Raw genomic sequence first — 22,621 nt, forward strand, 5'->3', positions numbered from 1 at the left:
CACCATGGGCTTCTGGTGGGAGGGGCCGGGGATGGACACTCCACTGCTTGTGTTCACTGCCTTCTTGGTCACCTGCACATACACCTTCCCGTGGTCTTTGGAGACGAGGCAGTGATAGAGATCATCGTACTTGACCTCCAGGAAAATGGCCTCACGATCCACGTAGTCTCCACTTTTCAGGAAGTAAACCGCTTTGGAGGAGATGAGCACACAGTAGCTATCGATGTTCTCCACAGCAATGAAGCTGCGAAGGAAGAGGGGAAATGAGAAAGGCACGTGGATTTCGCTGGTTCGGATCCTGGGCGCAGACATGGCACTACTCATCAGGCCATGCTGAGGCGCGTCCCACATGCCACAACCAGAGGCACTCACAACTATGCACTGGGGGGCTTTGGGGAGAAGAAAAAAAAAAGGAAGATTGGCAACAGACGTTGGCTCAGGTGCCGCTCTTTAAAGAACTAAACCAAACGGAACGAAAAGAACGGCACACGGGGTTTCGCCTCAACACCCGGTGGCCGGCCGCTCCGGGCCACTGAGCCAGCAGAAGGGGGTGGGCCAGCCTCCAAAGGCAGGGCCTTGAGTCCAGGCGCCCTCACTTAGCACACCTCGGCAGCTCGCTCGATCCCTGAGCCTGTTTCCTCCTCCGTAAATTAGGAACAGAAGGACGCTGGCCGCGCGGGCTGTAAAGCACAAGGCCCCTGACATGGGTGCTCAACACACGTGAGCTCATGACGGCGACCCACAGCATCAGCGAGAGAAACAGTTTAGAGCCTGTACTGTACTGCGTGGAGTGTTTTTCTTCAGTGAGAGTTTTCAGGTAGTTTAAGGCTTAGAGAAAATCATAACAATGCTTTGGTTGTCAAAGAAAACATAATGCTCTTAAAAGCTGACTGAAGTGGCAGCTGAGAAGTCCACCGCTAAGGCCGTGGGTAAACTCTGGAAGACACGGGCGGGCGGATGAAGACGGAGGGGAGGGCGCCGAAGGACGCAGGTTAGCGCGCGGGACAGTGAGCAGGTGGCCAGGGCTCCAGCACTTGCTCACCACGCCCACTCCCTTTCTGTCCCAGTTCTGACAAGAGGCCGCCAGTCTCTGCTCAGCAGGGCCAGTGACAGGGAACCCACAGCCCACCACTGCACTTTCAGGAGCTCTAATAGTCACAAAGGGCCTCCTCAGGGACAGCTACGATCTTGATTTTCATAACTGAGCGTCATTACTTCCATGGGCTTGAAGGCCACTCAGAAAAAAACTCTTTCCTCTTCCTCCTGGAGCTCACAGATTTAAAGTGGAAATTTATGCACGTCCGAGCTCTCAGCTCAGCCACTGAATGAGGGGCAGTGACCCCTGGAAGCCGCTGCCACAGCTCTCCCAGGCCTGGCTGCCTCCACCGCGTCTTGTGACAGCCTTCCACAATGGGGCGGCAACACTGAGGGACAGCGAGAGAGCACAGATGACGGCAGGAATACTAAGAGCTGACGACAGGCTGGCTGTCAAGCTGCGGTCCCCTGGGACTTGATGTCCTGGGAGGACATTCCAAACTAGTCGCTCGGAGCCCAGGCTCCACCTGGAGCTGCTGGGGGCCGGGATCCCAGGACAGCTTTGTTCTGGGGTCAGTAATCACCAAACACTCCGATGGCAGGAGGCCTGCCTGCTGGTGGACAGGCTGGTTTCCTTCCAGACCCGAGCACGTGCCAGCACTTGCTCACCTCTGGGCTGAGGGAGTCCCCCACTCAGAACACATCTTGTCTCGCAGCCTCTCTCAATCCTGCCCACCCCGAGGAGTGACAAGCTCCAACTCTGCCACGAAACTTCCCCGAAACGCTCCACACCCCCAATGCTGAACACTCACTTCCCACCTTCAAAAGCACTGCCAAAAACTTACTCGTTCTCTTTACGTTCCCTGGATTGGTATCTCTAAGTAGCTGTGAGAGTGGGGTCCAGATCCTACCCCCACCATGTCTCCCTGAGTACCCATCCCTAGTCGGCCACCCCCTAAGCACTCAGGAAGTGTCTGCCTAGTCTCGGTTGCCATTTTAACTACAGCCTCGCATGACAAAAATTGGGGTTTATTGTTCTAGTCTAACTGGTTGGCAATGCCAAGAATGTAGACTTGTAAAGGCTTAATGCCAAAATTAGAAATACCTAGCAGCTTTCGGTGCTCAGGCCACTTAGCACAGAATTTCCCACATCCCAGGCTGGACAGTACCAAGGGGGCTTAATCAAATTGTATGGAATCTAAAATAGCTGGTCCAGGGGAGGAAAAGAGGAGACAGCGAGAGACAGAGAGACAGACAGAGAGAGACGAAAACAGCTTCCTGACATAGAAAGGAAGCACCCAGGGCCAGCTAGAACTTGCTGGGAGACCAGCTTAAAAACTCAAAAATGGCCTACGGCTTCTGAGCAAAGGTGAGACCCCCAAAGTCGGCCACCGCAACCAGGGGAGAGCAGGAATGTGCCCTAGACACCCGCTGAGCTTCTTCTCTTTCCTCTAGTCCAGCACAGGACAGGGTGCTTGTACCCCATCACCCGAGCCCCCACTCTCACCCCATTTGGCACAGGCTGTAGCTGACATTTACGTATAGCCTCTAAGAGGGCCACGGCCTTTCCATCCGGGCAGCTGCTCTGACACCCGGGCCAGAGTGGCTGACATTATTAGCGCACTTTCTATCCTGGAACACTTTTATAGGCTTTAAAATAGACTCCTTCCCAAGATGCCACAGATGGCGCAAGTCCTCAATCTGGGCTGAGCAACCTGGGGAGGAAGGGTGGCTCTGAGCTGGGATGCTCTCCTGTGCGGCGCTTCCCGCAGGGGAGGAAACTCAGGCCCAGCAGGCAGGGAAACCCGGCCAGGCCGGCTGCCTTCTTTGTGGCTCAGTCTCTCCATCTGCTAGAGATCATACTACCTGCCAGCTTCCTTCTCAAAGCCAGCAGCAAAGCCAAAAGATCTCACGGCCACACAGCAATGTGAGAGGAGAGGCGAGCTTTGTCAGTGTGCACAGACCTCTGTTCTCTGAGTCCAGGGGCCCCATTCACACCCTGAAGCTACTACAGATAATAACATGTTTTGGACGTTTACATAAAATGTTCTAAAGTCTTTTCAAACCAAAAGCAGATCAGAGCCAAGGGTACAACCAAGAGGAGGAGCAAGGGCGATAGTGAAGCCACAGCAGGAGCACGAGGGTCCCCTACCGTGGTGTGAGCAGGAACCTGGAGAGTGACTGTGCAGACAGCTCTGTCTCCATTCTCCTGACGCTCCCCCAGCCCTCCCACAACCAGTGACCCAGGCTTTGGGTTTCATTATGATTGCACACACACACACACATTTTTACAAAATCTAGAAAGCACATCAAAGAATAACTAAAACTGAGCTCCAGACTACGGGTCCCCTCCTATAATGGAGACTGATCCCAAACTCGTCACCATGAGAAAAGGGCCAAAACTCATGGTGATGAGAGAAGCTGGCCACAGCAGAGTACTCTCAGCGCTCCTCCTTGCCAACCCACTCCTTCCCCTGCTCCTGTCTCCTCTGCAGCCATACCCTGCCCCCTCCCTGGCCAGCGCCTGCAGAAGGCTTGCTCTCCACAGGCTTCCATTTGCTTGACCCGAGAAGCTCAGGGTTTCACCAATAGAGCAGCAGTGGCTACGGCTGCACATGATCAGTCCAGACACTGGGCTTCCCTCTTCATCCCCCACAGCCACACTTCACGCAGGGCTGCTCTTGGCCCCTGAATGAGTGGCTATGGGGAGGCCCCGTGGGGTCACACAGAGGAAGAAAGCCAACAGGCCTCAGGTCGACCCTGAGTTCATCCTTCTATTCTTTGACCTTTATTAACTCAGAGGGACGGAGGGAGGATGAAAACATGTGGCCAGAAAACAAAGCTCCGGATAAGCTTTGTCCTTCAAATACAGAGAACTAGGGAAGTCACCCTGTGCTCTGCTGACACATTTTAGGTTGCTGTGGATACTATAATTGATTCTCTAACAAACGGAAGTTTTAGACTTCAGTTAAACGTTTTGCTCTTAACTCTCCTTTAAGGAGAGAAAGAGGACACCCTGCCCTAGGGATCAATGTCAGCAAGTTTCTTCTGAGAGAAAGGAAGTCTGGGGCATGTGGCGGACACTCTCCAAGATGACAAGCGCCAACAGTGGGTGCATCTGGCTAGTCCACTGTCACTAACAAGGCCCACAAACCACCAGCACCCTGGGGTGTTCTCAGCAACACCAACGGCATTATTAACAATAGCTTCAGCCCTCTCACTCTGGCAGGTAACAAAGTCTTCTGCAAGTCACACAGCCTGCATGCCATCATAACCAGCCGGCCCAGTCGGCTCTGCCTGTCGCTAGCCAGACGGCTTTGCTCAGAGCTTCCCTGCCGTCACGGGTAGAACAAGGATCATCATATCTAGTCTGCAGGGCCCCGTGATGATTAGAGCTCATCTACATGCCCAGCACAGACAGAGGCTCAACCCATGGTGGCTGCTGCTATTTCTTCTGTCAAGAGCAGACGCCAAGTCATCCCAATCCTGTGGGAGGGCCCTCTCGCACGTCTACAAATCCTGGAGTCAGCAGGTTGGAGAAACAAGTGCCCCTTGAAGAACCCACATGGAAAACAGTTCAGGAGCGACTGCTCCTCAGGGAGAGAAACCCACCAGTAACTGTTTCATCTGCCCTCTTCAATTTGATTTCTTTCTTTTTCTCCTACTCTTTTATTTTTTTGCCTTATTAACTGTATTTATAGTTCTACATTCTACTTGCTTTCAAGTCATTTCAAAATCAGATATGGTCTGAGTTGTCTTACTCCAGGAGTGCTCCTACAATTGGCTCCTCCCCCCACCATGTGTCACCCCTCCAAGTCCGTCTGTGACCCCCCAAATCTGTGTCTTGGCCTGGTGTCACTCTGAGTGCTGGGCCCCTGCAGAATATCTCTGTGCACACGTCCCACAAGTCCCTGGAACTCAGCAAGTCCTCGGTGGAGCTGCTCTTCCTCCTCCAGGACCGTCTATTACAGTGCGGGCATCTCCAACCGACCAAACAGGCAAGAAGCCTGGAGCTTCTCAACCTCCTCCTCACTCGGAGTCTAAATTTAATCAGTCTGCAGACTCACTGATGCCACCTCCCAAACACCTCTCAGCTCTGTCCCCCTCTTTTCCTCTTCTCTGCCACCGTCTGTCTTCAGGCCTCTCTACCTTTCACCTGCATTACTCCCGGGGCCTCCTAACTGGTTTCCTGCCTCCAGTCTCTCCAACTCTCATCCATTTCTCTGTTGCCGTCAAGGATACATTTTTAAGATGTAATTTTGAGTGGGATGCTCTTCTTCAAAATCTGGCCACTGCCTAGAGCAGAGGCAGACTTGGCGTGGCTGCTACGTTGCGCTCTCAGAATCTGACCTTGTAACCCACCTTCCCGGCTTTCCAAACTCTGTTCCTTCCCTCCCACACATGTGCTGCCACCACACTTGGCTAATCCCAATTCTCCAGAAACGCCGTAACCCTTCTGCCTCCACGCCTTTGCCCATTACTCTTCTCTGCGTGCGTGCCTTTCTCTCTTCTCTCCTTTGCACATTTCTCCTCATCCTGCAGGACCGGGTCAATTGTCCACAGCCTTCCCCTGCTTTCCAGGCATAAATTAATCACTTCCCCTTGTGGTCCCATATCACATGGCTCACACTTCTATTTTAAAGGAAATCATATGTTACAGATAGTTGGTAATACTGTCTGCTTGCCCTGCTAAACTGTGAACTTGTCAAGGAAAGGGCAAATTTCTTACTGGTCCTGACTCATAGTGGGATTCAATGAATGTAGGTGTTAGGTAGTCTCAGAAAATGACAAGGAATTTACATTCCTTGTAAGGTCCAATGGAATTTGCCAGCACACATGCAACTTTGGATGTTGGGTACATTTTACCCAGCAGTGAAGTTAAAGAATTCTCTCAGAAGTCTTGATTCAACTTACTAAAGATTTAGCAAGCCATTAACTTTTATCAGAGTAGCTGGATAATCCACCAAATGAAAGTTTTAATTCAGTGCCATATCAAAGAACATCCAATTTCCTAAGTGTCAATAGTTATTGATAGATTACTTTCTAGTTTAGAAAATGGAAGCTAATGAATTCTATCTCATTCCTCAAAAGGACTGGTCTTGTGTCTTTGTTTTGAGACTGTATATGTTACTGTAAGGTTTATATTTATAATTATATGCTATTAGAATCAATACGATAACATGTGCTCAAAAAAAAAATTCTGATCCCTATCTGCCGCTTCTCAAGGACAGACAAAATATGAAATAGTATAAACAGTATGTTTACAAAGGGGGCAAGAAAGGAGACTTTTACTCTTGAGTTTATGTCTTTCTCTACTCTCTGTATTTACTAACCACATGCATGAGTTTCTCTCACTAAAAAGAGAAAAAACTTATCTGGCTGGTGGGTGTATAGGCTATTTTTGTTTTCTTTCTTTATACTTTTATACTGTAGCAAAAAAACCTCATAGATGTCATTTCCTAAACCTACCTTTAAAAAATACAACCCAATTGTCGAATAAACTCCAGAAAACAGTATGCTCGCGCAGCTTCTCAGGTCGTGTGGGCTGCTCATGGGCATCCTTTTGAAAAGGTAAGAGCCACTCTAGTGCTTACAATGCTAGAATGCAGACTGTCTGTGATGAAGTATTAGAAATAAAATAGGTACCTTTTTTAATGAAAATGAGGGTTCTGGTTACAGATCAGACATTAGCTATAAAGAAAAATTAATTTAATCAGATAGGGCAAATTTTACTTTAACATCAGTTTAACCCAGGATCCTATTTCAAAATCAAAATTGAGAAAAATGGGAAGCAATGGTAATTCTGCAACATACCAGAGCAACATTTGATTCATCTGAAACTGAAGCCTTTTCAGACGGCCAGACCTTAAATCCTGTGTGTGTAACTATCTTTTTAATACTAATTAATTAAATAAAGAAAAAATTAAGTGAAATTTGATCTGGGAGAACAAAGTTGAAGTCACCACAGCACTGGGGACTTTGTGGGGTTTTCGCTACATCAGGAAGTAATTACACAATATTTTCCAGAAGTGAAACAGTGAGTCTGACTGGAAAACAATGTGGAAACGTTTAGTTAGAACGGTAGAGCAAGGTATTAAAGACCCTTTTAAGGGGTTAACTCTGAAGGAAAATATGCAAATAATTAGGTCTTTAAACATGTTTTTAATTACAATTCTAGGATAAAAGTCAGAGGTATAATTTGGCACTCATGTGCTTTTCCTGAAAACCCCTTTCTTGCAAAGTGATCATTCTAACGTTCACGTCACCGTGAAGACCCAGTCCGACAACCGAGGACACTTCAGAGAAACATTTGCCGGACTCCCTCATGACTTCTTCCTCGTACACTCAGGAAGGCCACGGTCACATGCCTCTGCAACACTCACTGGCAAGACTTAACCCACGAACTGGGAGAGACACATGGTTTCCATCTTTAGAGTCAAAATTCATTCATGCCAGTATCTTTTCCCAGTTCATATGAACTTCAAGAGTTTCATGAAATCATTTTACAGGCTTCATTTTGACTCCAGTTTCTGTGGTCCTGTTTTCAACACACACATCTCACTGGGAACAATTCTGTGTTAGCTGTGCTACACAATTTCTCCCTCGTGTTTTTGGCACAAGTCATTCCACTGAAAATGAATTTCGCAAGGACCAGAGATGGTTTGACTTCAACAGGGGCGAGCAGGGGAGGAAATTTAAAAGCACAATGTACAATGATTTATAATCTCAGACTGGCCCGGTGGCGCAGCGGTTAAGTGCGCACGTTCCGCTTCTCAGCGGCCCTGGGTTTGCTGGTTTGGATCCCGGGTGCGGACATGGCACCGCTTGGCAAGCCATGCTGTGGTAGGTGTCCCACGTATAAAGTAGAGGAAGATGGGCACGGATGTTAGCTCAGGGCCAGCTTTCCTCAGCAAAAAGAGGAGGACTAGCAGCAGTTAGCTCAGGGCTAATCTTCCTCAAAAAAACAAAAAACAACAAAAAAATTTATAATCTCAACCTTTGACCAAAAACCCCCCAAAAGATAGAAAAATGAATACCTATTAATACAAATGCTAAACTGAAGCCACCCAGCTACCAGTCAGTCAACAAATATTTACTGGGTGCTTCTTACGTGCCAAGCACTGGTGTAGGTACTGAGGATTCTTCATGAAGGGAACAGACAAAAGTCTGGCCCTCACAGGGCCGCCGTTCCAGCAAACTCCGCACTCTGTCCCGCTAGACCTGAGTAATGACTCTCTGGGCCTCTGAGGTAAAGGCCAGCAGGTCCCTCAGCAGAGTGGCACAAAGGGCAGCTACGGCAGCACATCCTCGCCCCGAGGCAGGCAGGAGTACAAAGGCCTCCCCGGAGCGGACATGCACGGGGATTCTGGACACCGCTGTGGCAGCCAGCACCGAGGCTGGGCTAACACAGGAGCAGACCTACTCACAACACATGCTTGGACTGAACTGCGTCTCCCCAAATTCCTATGCTGAAGCACTCACCCCAAGGTGACTATCTGGAGAAAGGAAGTGATAAAGGTTAAATGAGGCCTTCAGGGTAGGGCCCTGACCCATAGGAAGAGAGTCCTTTTAAGAGACACCAGGGATCGTGCTCTCTCTCTGCCACGTGAGGACATAGGGAGAAGGGTCACTCTCCAAGCCATAAACGGAGCCTTCACCGGTAACCAAACTGGCCAGCTCCTTGATCTTAGACTTCTCATCCTCCAGAACTGTGAGAAAACAAATTGTTGTGGTTTAAGCCATCCAGTCTCCCATATTTTGTTATGGTGGCCAGAGCTGACCTCGATGATGTAAGGCACTTACATTATCAAGAGAACCTGCAGGGAGTTTGGGTTACAAAAAACACATCCAGGAAGATGCCACTCTACCCAGCAGCAACACGTGAATTCTGGATTTGATTTTTGATGTGCCCATTCAAAGACTGCTACCAAAACAGGAGATGAGGCCAGCCTAACACTGCTTCTGACTGTGACACTGCAGGCTCTCCTGAGAATTAACCTCCACTGCAGACACTCCTCTACCGGCCAAAAACCATTCCTGGCCCTCAGAACCCTCGCTAGCTTGCTTTGTCTTACAGGAGATAAATAAACGTTAAAAGAAATCAAACTAGCATTTTGCTACTCATCCGGCATAACTAACCGCTTTCTTTGGGCTAGTGGTTCTAATACCTACTTAGGTTACAGAATATTTTATGCTAAAAAGGTCTCTGCAGAATGTTCTCAAACAGTGATACGCTGAATTCTACCATATCAACTAGCAATAACTTCACCAAATGAAAATACAGCAGGATCCCAGGCATGCAAGGCTCTGCATTCAAAGAGTAACAAAACAATCTCGAGAAAACCACATTTCCAAAGTTTCCAGCTACTAGTTGTTTGCTCTTTGTTTTATCTGTTTTGTTTCACTAGCATTCTGCAGCAAACAATAGAACATCCAAGTTTAAGAGTTTTACAGGGAAAAAACCCTTAAAATTGAGAACATTTTGTCAATCATCTTCTCTCTTTGAACTAAGTAGAAAGAGAGTACTGTTTTCTAGAAACAAAATATGAGGTCCTGCTTGGAACTCAGTTTGAGAAGCACTGGTTTGAGGAAAAGGCTGTTTACAAGCAGTTACAGCTAAGCCTATTAAACATTTGGGCCGAGGAATAGCTGACCAGTTTCAAGATCTGTCACAATGATACTCGGATCAGACAGAAACTTTTCAGACTCAAAGAAGGAAGAGACATGTCAACGAACCCAGAGGGTTGGTTTCCCGTGGCTCCAACTTACAATTCATCCTGAATGTTGTCTGTCAGTTTGAAGAGCTGCTCTTGCCCTTCTGCCTGGCTCTCGGAATAGCGGGGAAGCAGCCCCTGGGGCCCCGTGCAGCAGCGTGGTTTCCGAACCCTCTGTGCTTGAGTCCTAGATGGTCAACGGACAGAATGCAAAGAGGCTGTTAACGTTAAAATGATTTCCCTTCTTGTCTAAGATAAAAGCACTGCTTAATACAAGACACACTCTAACTTTAGTGACCAGAATCAAACTACAGCGTTACCTGTGAATGTACTGTAAGAGAGTGGTTAAAGACTCCAATTTTAGAGCAGAACCCTGTCTTTGCCATCTTCTAGCCACGTGATCATGGACAAGTCACTTAACTTCCTTAACCCTCAGTTCCAGTTTTCTCTGTAAAACGAGGTGACGACACCTACCTCATAGGACTGCTGTGAAGATCAAATAAAAGAATGCCCATCAAGCCTGTGCTATCTACTAATGGTGGCTCCTGTTATGGTTGTTATTACTGGACTTCCACTTGGCCACACCCTATTTCTCTAGGAATCTCTTCAGAAGAGGCATCTCTGCACTTGCAAAGGGTCAGGGAGAAGGGTGAGGGGCCCTGGGTATTTAGGGAGCACACACCAAGCTTCTCGACTTCTTCTAAGATGAGCTCAGCTGCCTGGGTATAGGGTAAAGGATGCAGTAATCCCATGAGGGAGATGCAGGGCTCCCCTGGGGACTGGCCCCAGGCCACAGTCTGGGACGTGCAGCGGCCCTAACTCGCGCCCCTCTGCTGTTGGCTGCCCAGAGGAATCTGCTTTGCTATGGCTTTCAGGGTAGGCTGAAGTTGTCTTTTTCCACAAACCATATACAGGCTAACTGATAAGTACTTTTTGTTGTTTTCCTAGAAACAGGAGTCCATATTTGTCTTGGAAAGGCTGTGCATATTTCAGATGACTGATAAGAGTGTGCTGGTCTGTCCTCGGCCTTGTACTTGCTGTACTTTTCATTATTTGTTCCCGGATTCCACTGAAGCAAAACATCTCTCTCTAGACACACTAAAAGAGAGGGCTAGCTCACCACGAGTCAGCGCTTCAGAACCACGCACTGACAGCAGTGTAGAGGCTGACTTGCAAGGACAGAAAGTGCCCTGGTGGGCAAGCTGGGGTAGCAATATGGACAAAAACTTGCCACAGGACATGCAACAGGTTAGCTGCAAACCTGGGACAACTGCCAAGCCCTCCCGGACCCAGGTCAACACTCTGCCCATCAGGCCACCATGTCCGAAGTCCCACACATGGGTGACACGTGATATGTGCCGGAAAGCCAGAAATCCAGGAATAATTTTTTAAAACTTCAGTAATAAGGATGCCCTAAGTACTACTAATTGTGCCCTTCAAGGGTGATGCAAAGAGACTATAAAGAAGTTTTGTTCAATCTACACTAAGAGAATGGGTAAAAAAAATAACCTTTTTATACCATATACTCATACTCCCACTATGCAGAGTCTCAAGTCCTTCTTCAAGATGTAGGCCTACTGTTGGCTATTTAGATCTGAACTACTGACCGAAGTAGGGAGGGCAGCACAGGTTGCCCTGTTAACCCCTCGGTAGAGAAGCTCAGGGGAGAAGTGCCAGCAGACCACTGCAAGTACGGAAAACCAAGGGGAAGGAGCTAGGTGTAGCTTTCCAGGTAGCAGAGCCCTGTTCTTGTCTCCTTGCCTAGTGAAACATCTACTGTCCTTCCAAACACTACCTAGGGCAGGCTAAAAGAGGGTCTTCTCCCCAAGGCACTCCCACTAGTCTGTCACCCACGAACCTTAAGAAGAGATTCGGGCTATCGTGGCAGAAGCCCAAAGACCCTAGCAAGGGGGATGTGACGGGGCCTGTTCCTCACTGCCTTTCAATATGTCTCATCCTGACTCCTCTCACCACATCTTCTGCAATCCATGGGGAGCTCTGCAGGCTCAATTTCCATACACATCTCTGATCCAACTATTTCTCCATCTCTATCATAACTAACAAACGATCTCTGGGTTTGTAACGGATTATTACAATAGCCTTGTAACTTATGCTACTTCTGCCTTGTCTATTCTCCTCACAGCAATGAGAGTGACCCTTTCAAAAGGCAAGTTAGATTAAGTCAGTCATGTGCTCAGAACACGTTTGCTTTAGAGTCACCGTGATAAAATATTTGCGTCTGGCTTGGCTCCCCATCTGGAATGCATGCTCCATGAGAAGAGGGATTGTGTTTCATTCACTACTATGCTGGGAACTAGCACAGCTCCCGGTTAATGGTAGGGAAGCAATAAATATTAGCTGAGTAAATGAATGGATGCATGTGTGGGTGGGCGGCCTTTATAAGGGCCACTCTGACTATTAAGCTAAAAAAGGAAGGTGATATGCAAACTTTGGCGGGGAGTTTGAAGACTAGAGATTCTGAGCTTTGAAAGCCAACAAAGTTAAGGCAAATGTGAACAGCTTGAATCCCATCTTCCTGACAGAAAGGTCAAGGGTATGTCTGTGCAGTCCACTGATCAAAGCAAAGGAAGGGGCATGAAGGCAAAGTCACGAAGCTAACATCTCTGTTGACACTTGCGCTCTCCTTAGAAGAAACGATCTTTTCATTGGTACCCAAAGTGGGAAAAACATGCTGCCAAGGAGGGAAGACTCACTAAGAGTCCCAAACTCCTCTGCTGGGATCCGAGGAAGCCCAAGAAGCCAGGGAAAGGCACTCGTTTCTGACCTGAGCCTGTGGAAGTCACATCTTGTAACAACCATGGAAGAGGTGAGAATGGAAGTTAAATGTGCCCATGTTATCACAGCATAAAACAGCTTTCTGATGCGCACAGCCATTTCTAACTCAGTGGCCTCCCGCAGGGCCTTCCCCAAATTTCAGTGATCCAGCCTCACCCCCGCTCCCAATACAATGAAGGCGAACTTGCAAACTGCAAACCCACCCAAACACCAGAGAATACAAAAGCAGAGTAGCTCCCTTGTGGGTATACACTATTTGCTAAGTTTCTTTTCTTATTTGTCTTCCCTACAGGCTGCAAACTATCTTCCCATTTTCAAGGTCCTCACTTTGTGATCAATCAAATGTCAGAGAAGCTGGATACAGTGCTCAGATGCTGATGGAGGGGCTCACGGGGGCATTCAAGGCTTATTTCTCACATGGACATAGAAGAAAAGAGAGAAGGTTCAAATTTACCATAGAAGGAAATGTAGTCTTCTCTTAGAGTCTTATAAATATAGGGACCACTTCCAGAAGGAGTGATTCAGAGATACTCTAATTAGAAGCAGAATGTTGGGTTAAAGGAATTCTTCCCACATTCCCCTATTACCTTCTTATTGTCAGTACCTGAAAAACTATACTGTCTTCTCTGAAATTCAACTAGAATTTTACTTCTGATGTTCAAGTTGGAAGGTTGGCTTGGGGGGGAGGGGGCGGTGCTTAAAGTCACTGTGTGAACAAACTTAGTCCCAAACATAATCAAAGAATTCTAAACAAAACCAACAAGATAGTATTTTCAAACCTTGTAAGCCAACAAAAAGTTTAAAGTAATATTTTTCAGTGTAGGCCACTGTGTGATGGAACTGTTTTCTTCACGTATTGATGATGGCACTATGAATTCAAACAACCCCTTGGAAACAGTATGACTGTATGTAACAGCAATCCTAAATTTGTTCGCACTTCGCGATTCAGTAATACCGCGTATCCATTGTCAAGTGACTGCTCCTTGCTCACTTTCACGCATGTTTCTGTGAGCCTACAAGCACCTCGCGGGAAAGGACTCTATTCTTTTTTTTTTTTTAACTGAATGTTAGGACTGGACTCATAATCCTCAGTTGAAGGCCCATTATCATCATTGGCCTTTTCTTTATTTATTTTAAATGGTACAATAAACATTTGTGAAACCACCATCCCCAGCACGGAAACTCCAACATTGACCATAACTTGAATCCATCTGTGTGGTCCTCTGCCATCCTACCCCTGTTCCTCCTTCACCTAGGACGGCTGCTATTCTGAATCTTGAATTTATCACTCCCTTGCTTATCTTCCTCACATAGTCTTATCACATTTCAAAAGTACACTCTGGTAGTCTTGTTACACTCTTTGGTTTTAGTTGTTTTGGGCTTTTGAAAAGGGATGTCACTGCTTTTTTATGTTTAGGGACTTACTTCTTCCTCCTTAAAGTCAAATTGCTAAGATTCAGCCATTCTTTCGTGTGCAGCTATAATTCATTCATTGTACCTGCTTATTACTATTCCACTGTATGAATATACCATCATCCATCCATCTTCCTGTTGGTGGCACATAGGTCACTTCCAGGTTTTGCTATTATGAGCAATGCTACTATGAACATTCTCGTACAAGTCTCCCGGTGAACATGGGCAAGTTTCTCTGGGTACATATCTAGGAGGGATTTGCTGGATCACAGGGCATGAATGTTCACCTAACAAGATAATTCAGATTGTTTTCAAAGTCACTGAACCAATTTACACTCCCACCAACAATGCATTTAAGAAAGCCTCGTAATCCATATCTTTCCAACACTTGGTATTGTCTAGGACAGCACTATCCAATCCATAGCCGCTGGCCACATGCGGCTACTGAGCCCTTGAAATGTGGCCAGTGTGACTAAGGAACTGAACATTTAGAATTTAATTTAAATTAGTTTAAATGTAAATAGCATTTACATTTAACATCCCTGGTCTAGGTTCTTAAAATTTTTGCTGCTTGGATGGGTATAAAATGGCATCTTGCTGTCTTCTCATTCCCACCTTCTCTTTTCAACCTAAAGAATAATGGTGTCCAATAAAAAAAGTGGAGTAGCTATGGAGCCTGTCCACCAAAGCAGAAAGATCAGCTTTCGAGCTACTCGGGCCCACCATTGATGGAACATCCTCGGACAACCCTCCCTGCCTCCCACCCCCGTTTGCCCCGTTCCCTTTCTCATGATCGCCTTAAGTGTCAACACGTGCTGCTTCCTGGGCACGGTCTTGGTGCCACATCCTGGGCATAATAGATCATTAAACAAGAGGTGGCAAAACTCCACCCACTCACCCCTCATTAGTTGACAGCATCTTGTACTAACACTCGACATAAAAGGTAGTTTACAACATGAGTCTGTTTAGTGCATATGCAGCAACTCTGCCTCCACAAACCTTTGTTTAGCCAAAGGTCTGTGGTGTACTTAATTGCTGCCAGCTGGGGGTTTGTCGGCCATTTTAAGCCCTCAGCTGCTGCGGTTTATAAATTTCACAGTGTATAGAAAGAAGCAGGCCTTCCAGTCAACCAGCTAATCCAAAATGTCAGCACCAAACGGACTTGAGCTTTGAACTTCATGGAAACGTCAGGGAGTCGGCTGCACAGCACAGACGACCCCCCCCCCCCCCAGCCCCGGGAAGGTGCTGCTGATACAGTGGCTGACACACTGCAGATATCCACCCAGTGAGAGATCAATACGGAGGAAGTCTACATCTGGCCATTGCTATCCGACATACACTGGAGGCCCCAAACCAAAGAGCAGAGGAATTGAAAACAATCCATGTCATTTTCTTTAAGCAACAATAAATCTAAACAAGGTGACACAGGGAGAGCTAACCAATTCCACTTGGTTGATCTTTCCTTTCAGCCTGAGGGTCAACAGTTGGCCAGCCATTATTTGTTCTCCGCTTAGATGATGAGTAACTATGTCATAGTTCTATTAGTTGAAGACAGATGTTGTACACACATACACGTCCTCCTGCACAGTTTAAGTTAGTAGTCGGTTGAGAAATCTGTCATGGCCAATGTCTATCAACCAAGTGAAGTTCAAAAACACTCAGTAAATGAGGAGAAAGTGTGTGTGTCAAACATGTGACTTCCTAGCGTAACAGAATGTTTACTCAATTGATGACTGCCATCTTCCTTAGGGGCTGTGTGTACTGACCCCAACAAAGTGATGGATTGTGCTTGCATTTACTTTATGTGTGTGTCCAAGACTTTTGTTTTAATTAAATATCTTACTGATATATACTGTGCTCGACTGAACACAAACAAGTAGGCTGAGTACAGAAGGTCAACCCACACTATCTCTTCAAATACTTTTAATGGATAACAGCTACAAGATACCAGGATTCTTGACTGGATGGTTCAGTCAGACATTTGTTAGCCCTCTACAGGAACTCAACAGTGTATCTAAACAGTGCTCTCTGCACTGGAGTGTGTGAATCAGCTCAAGCGAGCTCTGAGAGCCACGGCAGTGCGGTTTTGGAGGGTCGGGAAGCCTGACAAGCCGTGAGCTACATCTGATCTCTGACCTTCGGCCCTCCCCTCCCTACTGCATCCACTTCCAGAGACTAAGTGGAAAAGCAGTTCTTCTCCACAAACAGATTTTACTCCTTTCAGTGCAACTGTAATCAGAGAAGACTCTACTAGAGGATGAAAACCTCTAAAGTTTGGCTCAGTTTACATGAGAAATTCTTCCCCAGAGTTCCATGACAAACAGAAATCCACTTTCTAGAACCTACTCAGAGATAGTATTCAATCTTTAGGTCTAATAATAACTCCTGAGCTCTGGCTGCATTAGATCTTGAACCAAGAAGATTGTACCAAATACCCACTGTGACAATTTGGATTTTGAACACATGAAAAAACAGGCTGGGCAGAAAGAAACCCGGTGGCAGTAGAGGTTGGTTCCTAAAAGAAATTACTAACTGCAGATCCAAACTAAGGCAGCCAGAAAAACGGGCCTGCCCAGCACCTTGAGAACGGCTTAGGCCTGCCTCTGCTTCCCTACTCCCATTTAATCGACTTTTCTGAGCTACCATATGCATAGGCCAGCGCCAGGATTTAGGAAGACAGGGATGAATCAAGTTTCAAGGGAGCACACTGATGTCTAATGGAGGAGATAAACAGAAATAGGCGGTTATAAAGCAGAGGAGCACTAGGGTAGAGGCGGTGTAACAGAATGGCAGAGAAGAGCTCTGGAGACAGGCTGCCTGGGTTTGAATCCCAATTCCACCAGGTACAAACCGTGACCTATGGCAAGTTGTGTAACCTCTTGGAGCCTTGGTTTCCTCATCTATAAAAAGGGGATAATAATGGGGTTGTTGTGAGGAGTAAATAAGTTAATACATGTATAGTGCTTATAACAGTGCCTGGTACACAACAGGCACTCTGCAAAATGCTACTGATGATGAGGAGGAGGGGGCCATCTGTAGAGGGGGCCATGGGCGCACAGAGGGGCCCTAACCTAGCTCAAGTGGCTGAAGTCCAAGATGGGCTAGGGTCCAACGTCCAACATTTCTCACTTAGTTTTCTTGTTGGGGAAATTGCTTCAAACTGAAATAGACCCCTTTCCCTTTTGCTTTCTTGTTAGCTTTCTACTCACCTCTCCCTAGAGTTCTGAAGTCATATGTGTAACAACCCATAAAATCCCACATTGTATTGTTGCAATTGAAAATGTGGGAAAGATGTTGATTCAAGAAACCGTTAAGAAACTGTATTACTATCGCTGTTAAGTTTTTAGTAATGTGACATCCTGCAGTGGGGACGACATTTCCTGGGCTGGGCTTCCTCCCATCAGTGGGATTCACACCTGACTTGTTTATAGGGGTCAAGGCTTCCTACAACCTAACACATGTTTTGGGGACCCCATGACATTGCAACTGTGACAGCTGGTCGGACTAATGCCAACAGATATGCCTATTGGGATTTAAACTCTAAGAACAAAACTACTCTAGAGGTTTTTCCCTACTAGACTCGCAGCCTCAAGGGTGAGACTACCTGTTTGCGACGCTGGGGGAAGGCAAAGCAGACGGGCTTCACGAAGAATTCCAGTCAAGTGAGATTACCGCCGAATAGCCTTGGATTTCCCAACATGCCTAACTTCTGCATACATTCTGGGGTTGTTTTGCTTTTTTTGAAAAATAGTAGGCAACTTATAAAGCGGTTTACAACTTTCAACATCATTACAAAAATGAGGCATTTTACAAATGCAAGCTTCATCTGTGTTCTAAATACAACAATCTGAATCAGACTGTGTGGTGCTTACAGGAATCTCTCAAGCCATGGTCAGATTCCTTGCTAACTTACCTCACCTAATGCCAATCCCAAGATACTTCACATGGGCTGAAAGACACAATTCCTGGTAAGCTTGATTTTGTGGCTATTAATACAAATGCTAATGATAACAAGCTGATTAAATAAAACAAATTATTTTCAGGTTGATTTCTGAAAAATGATTACATAATTTCTTTCTTTTAATCTTTATATGATCTACCTTCTCCCAAAAATTGATCTCTTTTAAGAGAGAGATGAAATTTAGGAACACAGTGGTATAGAGACGACTATAAGGCTTGGGAAAAAGACAAACATAGACAGAAGTCCCAGTCCAGTCACTTATCAGCTCAATGATTTGAAGACGTTACTAGATAACTTGCAGCCTCAGTTTGCTTCTCAATAAATGGGACTATAATACCTACTTGGCTGATAATGTTGAGATAATAGATGAAAAGTAAACAGCACAGTATGTGGCACACAGTAGGCACTCCCTGCTCATCCCAGGGCCTCCACAGCTGTGTGAAGGGCCTCCCTCATGAGCAAAGCTGAGCAGGTACGGGGGTGCTGCAGCCCACCTGGGGGACCACTTTGTGATTCATTTGGTTTTTCAAGACCACTTGTTCGTTCAGGCGGGAAGTTTTATACATCTTTTTACTATCAAACAGAGAGAATGGAGGAGGGTGAGATGGAACAGAAGAAGATGCTTAAAAATCGGACAAGGACACTGAAAATTAACAAGTGCCACGAGAATGAAAGTTTATGCACAGCTGCCACACTCCCAGCGATAAACAGGATCTATTTCAGGCCCTGAGGTTAGACAGTAGGTGGAAGAGGGAGAAACTGAGACCCTGGGAAAGTCACGGAGCCAGTCAGTGAGACACCCTCTTCCAGGGAGGGGGCTCGTGCTCTGAACAAAGCCATGGCCTGGGAAGCGCCAAATGGAAGCTACGTGGAGCCAGAGCTTTCTGTCTCCTCTATGCACTGTTGTTCCCCAGCACCTGGAACAGTGCCTGGCACACAGTGGGTGCTCAATACATACATGACAAATGAACAGACCAACGGCCACAAGCCTGGGTTGGAACTGCTGGCAGTAGAGCCAAAGCTGCTGCTTCCGAAGCCCAGGGAGCAGAGAAGGGGTGGTGTGTCGTGGACTCCTCCTCCGAGACGGAGCCCGAGAAAGGCTGAGAGTTGGTAACAACCCAGGAACCCCTGGAGCATAGGAATGCTGATCATTCCACCGTGGAGGGACACTAGAAAGTTACTGACCTAGGTCATACTCTCCCGGGGGGAATGTGCACTGTCTGCACTTTTCCAGGAAGGAAAAGAGCAGTGGGGCCCGGAACCCTGGAAACTGCTCAGGGGTCTAGCTCCCTAGGGATAGTCCAATCCAGTCTTGACACAGCACTTACGCAGCTCAGAACCTACTGACCAAGGTGATCATTCTCTGCACTAGCTCAAATTCCAAGGAGAACTCATCAAAGGATTTTTACTGAATGGCTTTCATTCAGTCCCAAGTTTTAGGTTCCTTTGACCTAGAAACATAAAGGAATCAACCAATCACCTACTCCTCCTCATCTTCCTTTTGAGCAGCTGGTACCTTTTTATTTCTTGTCCTTAAATTTAACTTATGGCTGAGCTTCCTCAGAAGCCATTGCCACCTCTGGTCAAATCTGCCCCTCTACAAACAAGAGATGGCACCTTCGTTTTGAACTTGTATCAACCTGGCTCTGGCCCACGAACATCTTGGATTTTTTAGGCAAAAGAAGAAACCTTTCTTTGTTCTTGTTCTTGCCGCAGTGCCAGAGCATAAAGCCAGAGCAGGAAGAAGGCAAGGAGAACATCCATGTGTCTGAGTGGGATTGGGTTCAATGGTATCCTTTCTCTTTGGATGGGAAGGAAGCAGAATACAAGCTGGCAGCTCAGTGACACCCTTCGGTGCCTCTACAAGGGGCGCGTTTCTGCCCGGTGCCATGACGTTCAGCCTGGTGACAAAAGATGATTCTTTATTTGGTGATAAGAAGGTCAAGCTGCCTTATAATTAAGCGCTGCCAGTGTGAACATGAAGGGGACTGGCCGCCCTCGTCCATCAACCCTTGGCAAACTGGTTTGTTTGGTCTGGACAGCAAACAACATTCCACACTACTGGATTTTTTTTCTCCCAGATCCCCTGTGGCCCCATCACCCCCCAAACCTTTTTTAAAAATTACAATCTGTTCTGCTGTCTCAAGTTACATTCTGTAAATAATAAGCAACACTGATGAAATGCAAAAAGCTAAAAATTTGTAAAGCAGAAAGATCTGCAGTATGTTCCACATCTGTGTCACATTAAACATGCACTCAACAGATTTGTTGATTCCTGTCTAATCAGCATACAAGGGTGACATGGCCAGGGGGCTCTTGTCCCACATGCATGGCAGGGCTGAGGGTCACTAGAGGTAGGCAAGGAGCGGCAGGAACTGGCACCATGAGGTGGAGATGCCAAGCCCACAATGCAGATGACACTCAGCTGCCAGCCTGCCTCCGTTTTGGTATGAACGCATCGCAGACTGCTGGCTCGCTGCTGTGCTTAGGTCATGGGAAACCCTCCTTCCCAATCCTCAATGATGCTATGATGCTGAAGCTGGGCCCACGGCGGTTAAACTAAATAACATGTTTTAATGACAAAATGTCTCATTTGAAGAAGTTGGCTTCCTATACCTTAAAATGACTACAAAATAAAAATAGAACAGAAGGAAATCAATTAATGTAAATTTCGTAAAATGCTTAGAGGCTAGTAGAGATGATAGTCGCTATGCCAGGCAAAATTTGATGCCCTCTTTATTTCTTTCAAGCATTTTACACACGGGCAAACATTCATGGGTGTGCGCACACACGCAGGCACTCATACTCCCATTTAAGAGAATCTGGCAGAGCATAAGAGAGAAATTGGCATGTTTTAAACTTGTGGCATGGTGCTGAGTCTCTGAATGATTATAAGGCTCCGTTTTGGAAAAACCCAGTTTCAGACTCAACAAAGAGTCGTTCAGCAGAGGAGCATATGAGCCTCTAAGGATACTCCAGGGAAAAACTTGGTGTATTGCCACCTCAACCAGCACTCTTCCATCTGTATGTTCCTAAGAACCTTAGGTGAGAAGATCCCAGAACTAAGACTGCTAGGCCACCAGCACCCACAGCACCTCTCTAAAGCTGCATTTATTGAGTGCTGTCTATATGCTGGGCACTCAAATCTTCACTACCTTCCTAGAAGGAAGTGTTTTATTAGTATTTCATTTCATGGAGGAGGAAACTGTGCCTTAGAGAGATTACGAAGTTTGTCCAAGGCTGTTCAGCTGGTAAGTGGCAAAGCCTACTTGACCTTGGGTCTTTCTGATTCTCTTGGACTCAGTAAACTTATTAATCAGCATGACAGTTGATGACAATCTCTTAAATATATATTCTGAGTCCACCACTGTGTTAAGCATTCTGGAGATCCAGGAAGGATATCAAAGAAGGCAATAAGATGACCTCAAGAAGCTTTCAAACCAGTTGGGAAGATGAGACTGACATCCTTGAAATGACCGTGGAAGGAACCTAGAGAGAGCTAAGGAGGTCTGGCACCACCCACGACAGGGGCAGGATGGGCTTCCTTGGAAGGCCTGGCTTCAAGCAAGACCCCACCTAAAGGCAGAGCAAGATTTTTATTAATACGACAACGTATAGCATCAGTACTAATCCACCAAGTTCTACAGTAGGAACTAGTGGTAAACAAATACTAAGAAACAGGAGAAAACAAATAAGATAAAAGCCAGTTAACAGACCACACCACATACATTGAAAACATCCGATCGAAGCCTCATTCTTTTTGTTTTTGGTGAGGAAGAGTGTCCCTGAGCTAACATCTGTGCCAGTCTTCCTCTATTTTGGATGTGGGACACTGCCACAGCATCACTTGATGAGCGGTGCGTAGGTCCGCACCCAGGATTCAAACCCACAAACCTCAGACCACTGAAGCAGAACACTTGAACTTAACCACGATGCCACTGGGCTGGCCTCTGAAGCCTCATTCTTGATGCTAAAGCAACTGACAGAAGAACTGTAAGCAGTGAGAGCTCTCCTTTTATAAGGTCGTGATGCAGAATTCAACTTACATAAATGGAATTCACCCAGTGACTAACCTAAATTTATTAATATTTGGAAGAAAGGTAAGTACTAATATGGATGAGGAAGTGATTAAATGACAACTATTAGCAGGGTTGGACCAAGATAGGATGAGAATAAACAAAAACAAAGACACTAAAAAGGGAGACAAACTCTGACCTCAAGAGGTTTAAAAGGGATTGCGTGCTGCATATGCAAAGATAATTCGCAGAAGAAGAAATCCAAATGGCCAACTAAAACATGAAAAAATGATGCAGCCCTCCTAATTATCAAAGAAATGCAAGTAGTAACACTGAAACATCCACTCTCAGATCAGCAGGGACTGAAAAGACTAACAACGCCCTGCTCTCAGTATGGTTTCTACTCCATACAATTCTTGACTGAATTTTGGATGAATGAATAGCCAGAGCCGGTAGAGGGTTGGAGAAGTGCACTCTCTCTACCACTGTGGGTGGGAATACAAACTGTTTTAACTTTCTAGAAGGCAATTTGTAATGTATTTCAAAATAGAAAAAGCATATACCCTTTAGCCCAGCAATTCCATTTTAAGAAATTAATCCTAAAGACAGAATTAGACAATATGAAAAGATATATGTAAAAGATGCTTAAAATAGCAAATCTATCAATAAAGGACTAAGTATACTAT

General features: G+C 46.2%; 1 protein-coding gene across 6 annotated transcripts in view; it reads right to left on the reverse strand.

Moving 5' to 3' along the window:
- VPS13D (vacuolar protein sorting 13 homolog D) overlaps positions 1-22,621 on the reverse strand; it is a 253,122-nt gene that overhangs the window by 11,637 nt on the left and 218,864 nt on the right. For 5 of the 6 annotated variants that reach the window (XM_046660125.1, XM_046660127.1, XM_046660126.1 and 2 more), the window contains 2 exons: positions 9,805-9,936; positions 4-244 (listed from right to left, as the gene is read on the reverse strand). In XM_046660125.1, coding sequence (XP_046516081.1) covers positions 4-244; positions 9,805-9,936 — 373 coding nt within the window. Of the gene's footprint in view, positions 1-3; positions 245-9,804; positions 9,937-22,621 lie in introns of those variants that run through there. The other variant, XM_046660128.1, reaches the window with a different exon arrangement.

This window comes from Equus quagga, chromosome 5 (genome assembly GCF_021613505.1).
Source record: "Equus quagga isolate Etosha38 chromosome 5, UCLA_HA_Equagga_1.0, whole genome shotgun sequence".
In the NCBI taxonomy this organism is placed as follows: Eukaryota; Metazoa; Chordata; class Mammalia; order Perissodactyla; family Equidae; genus Equus; species Equus quagga.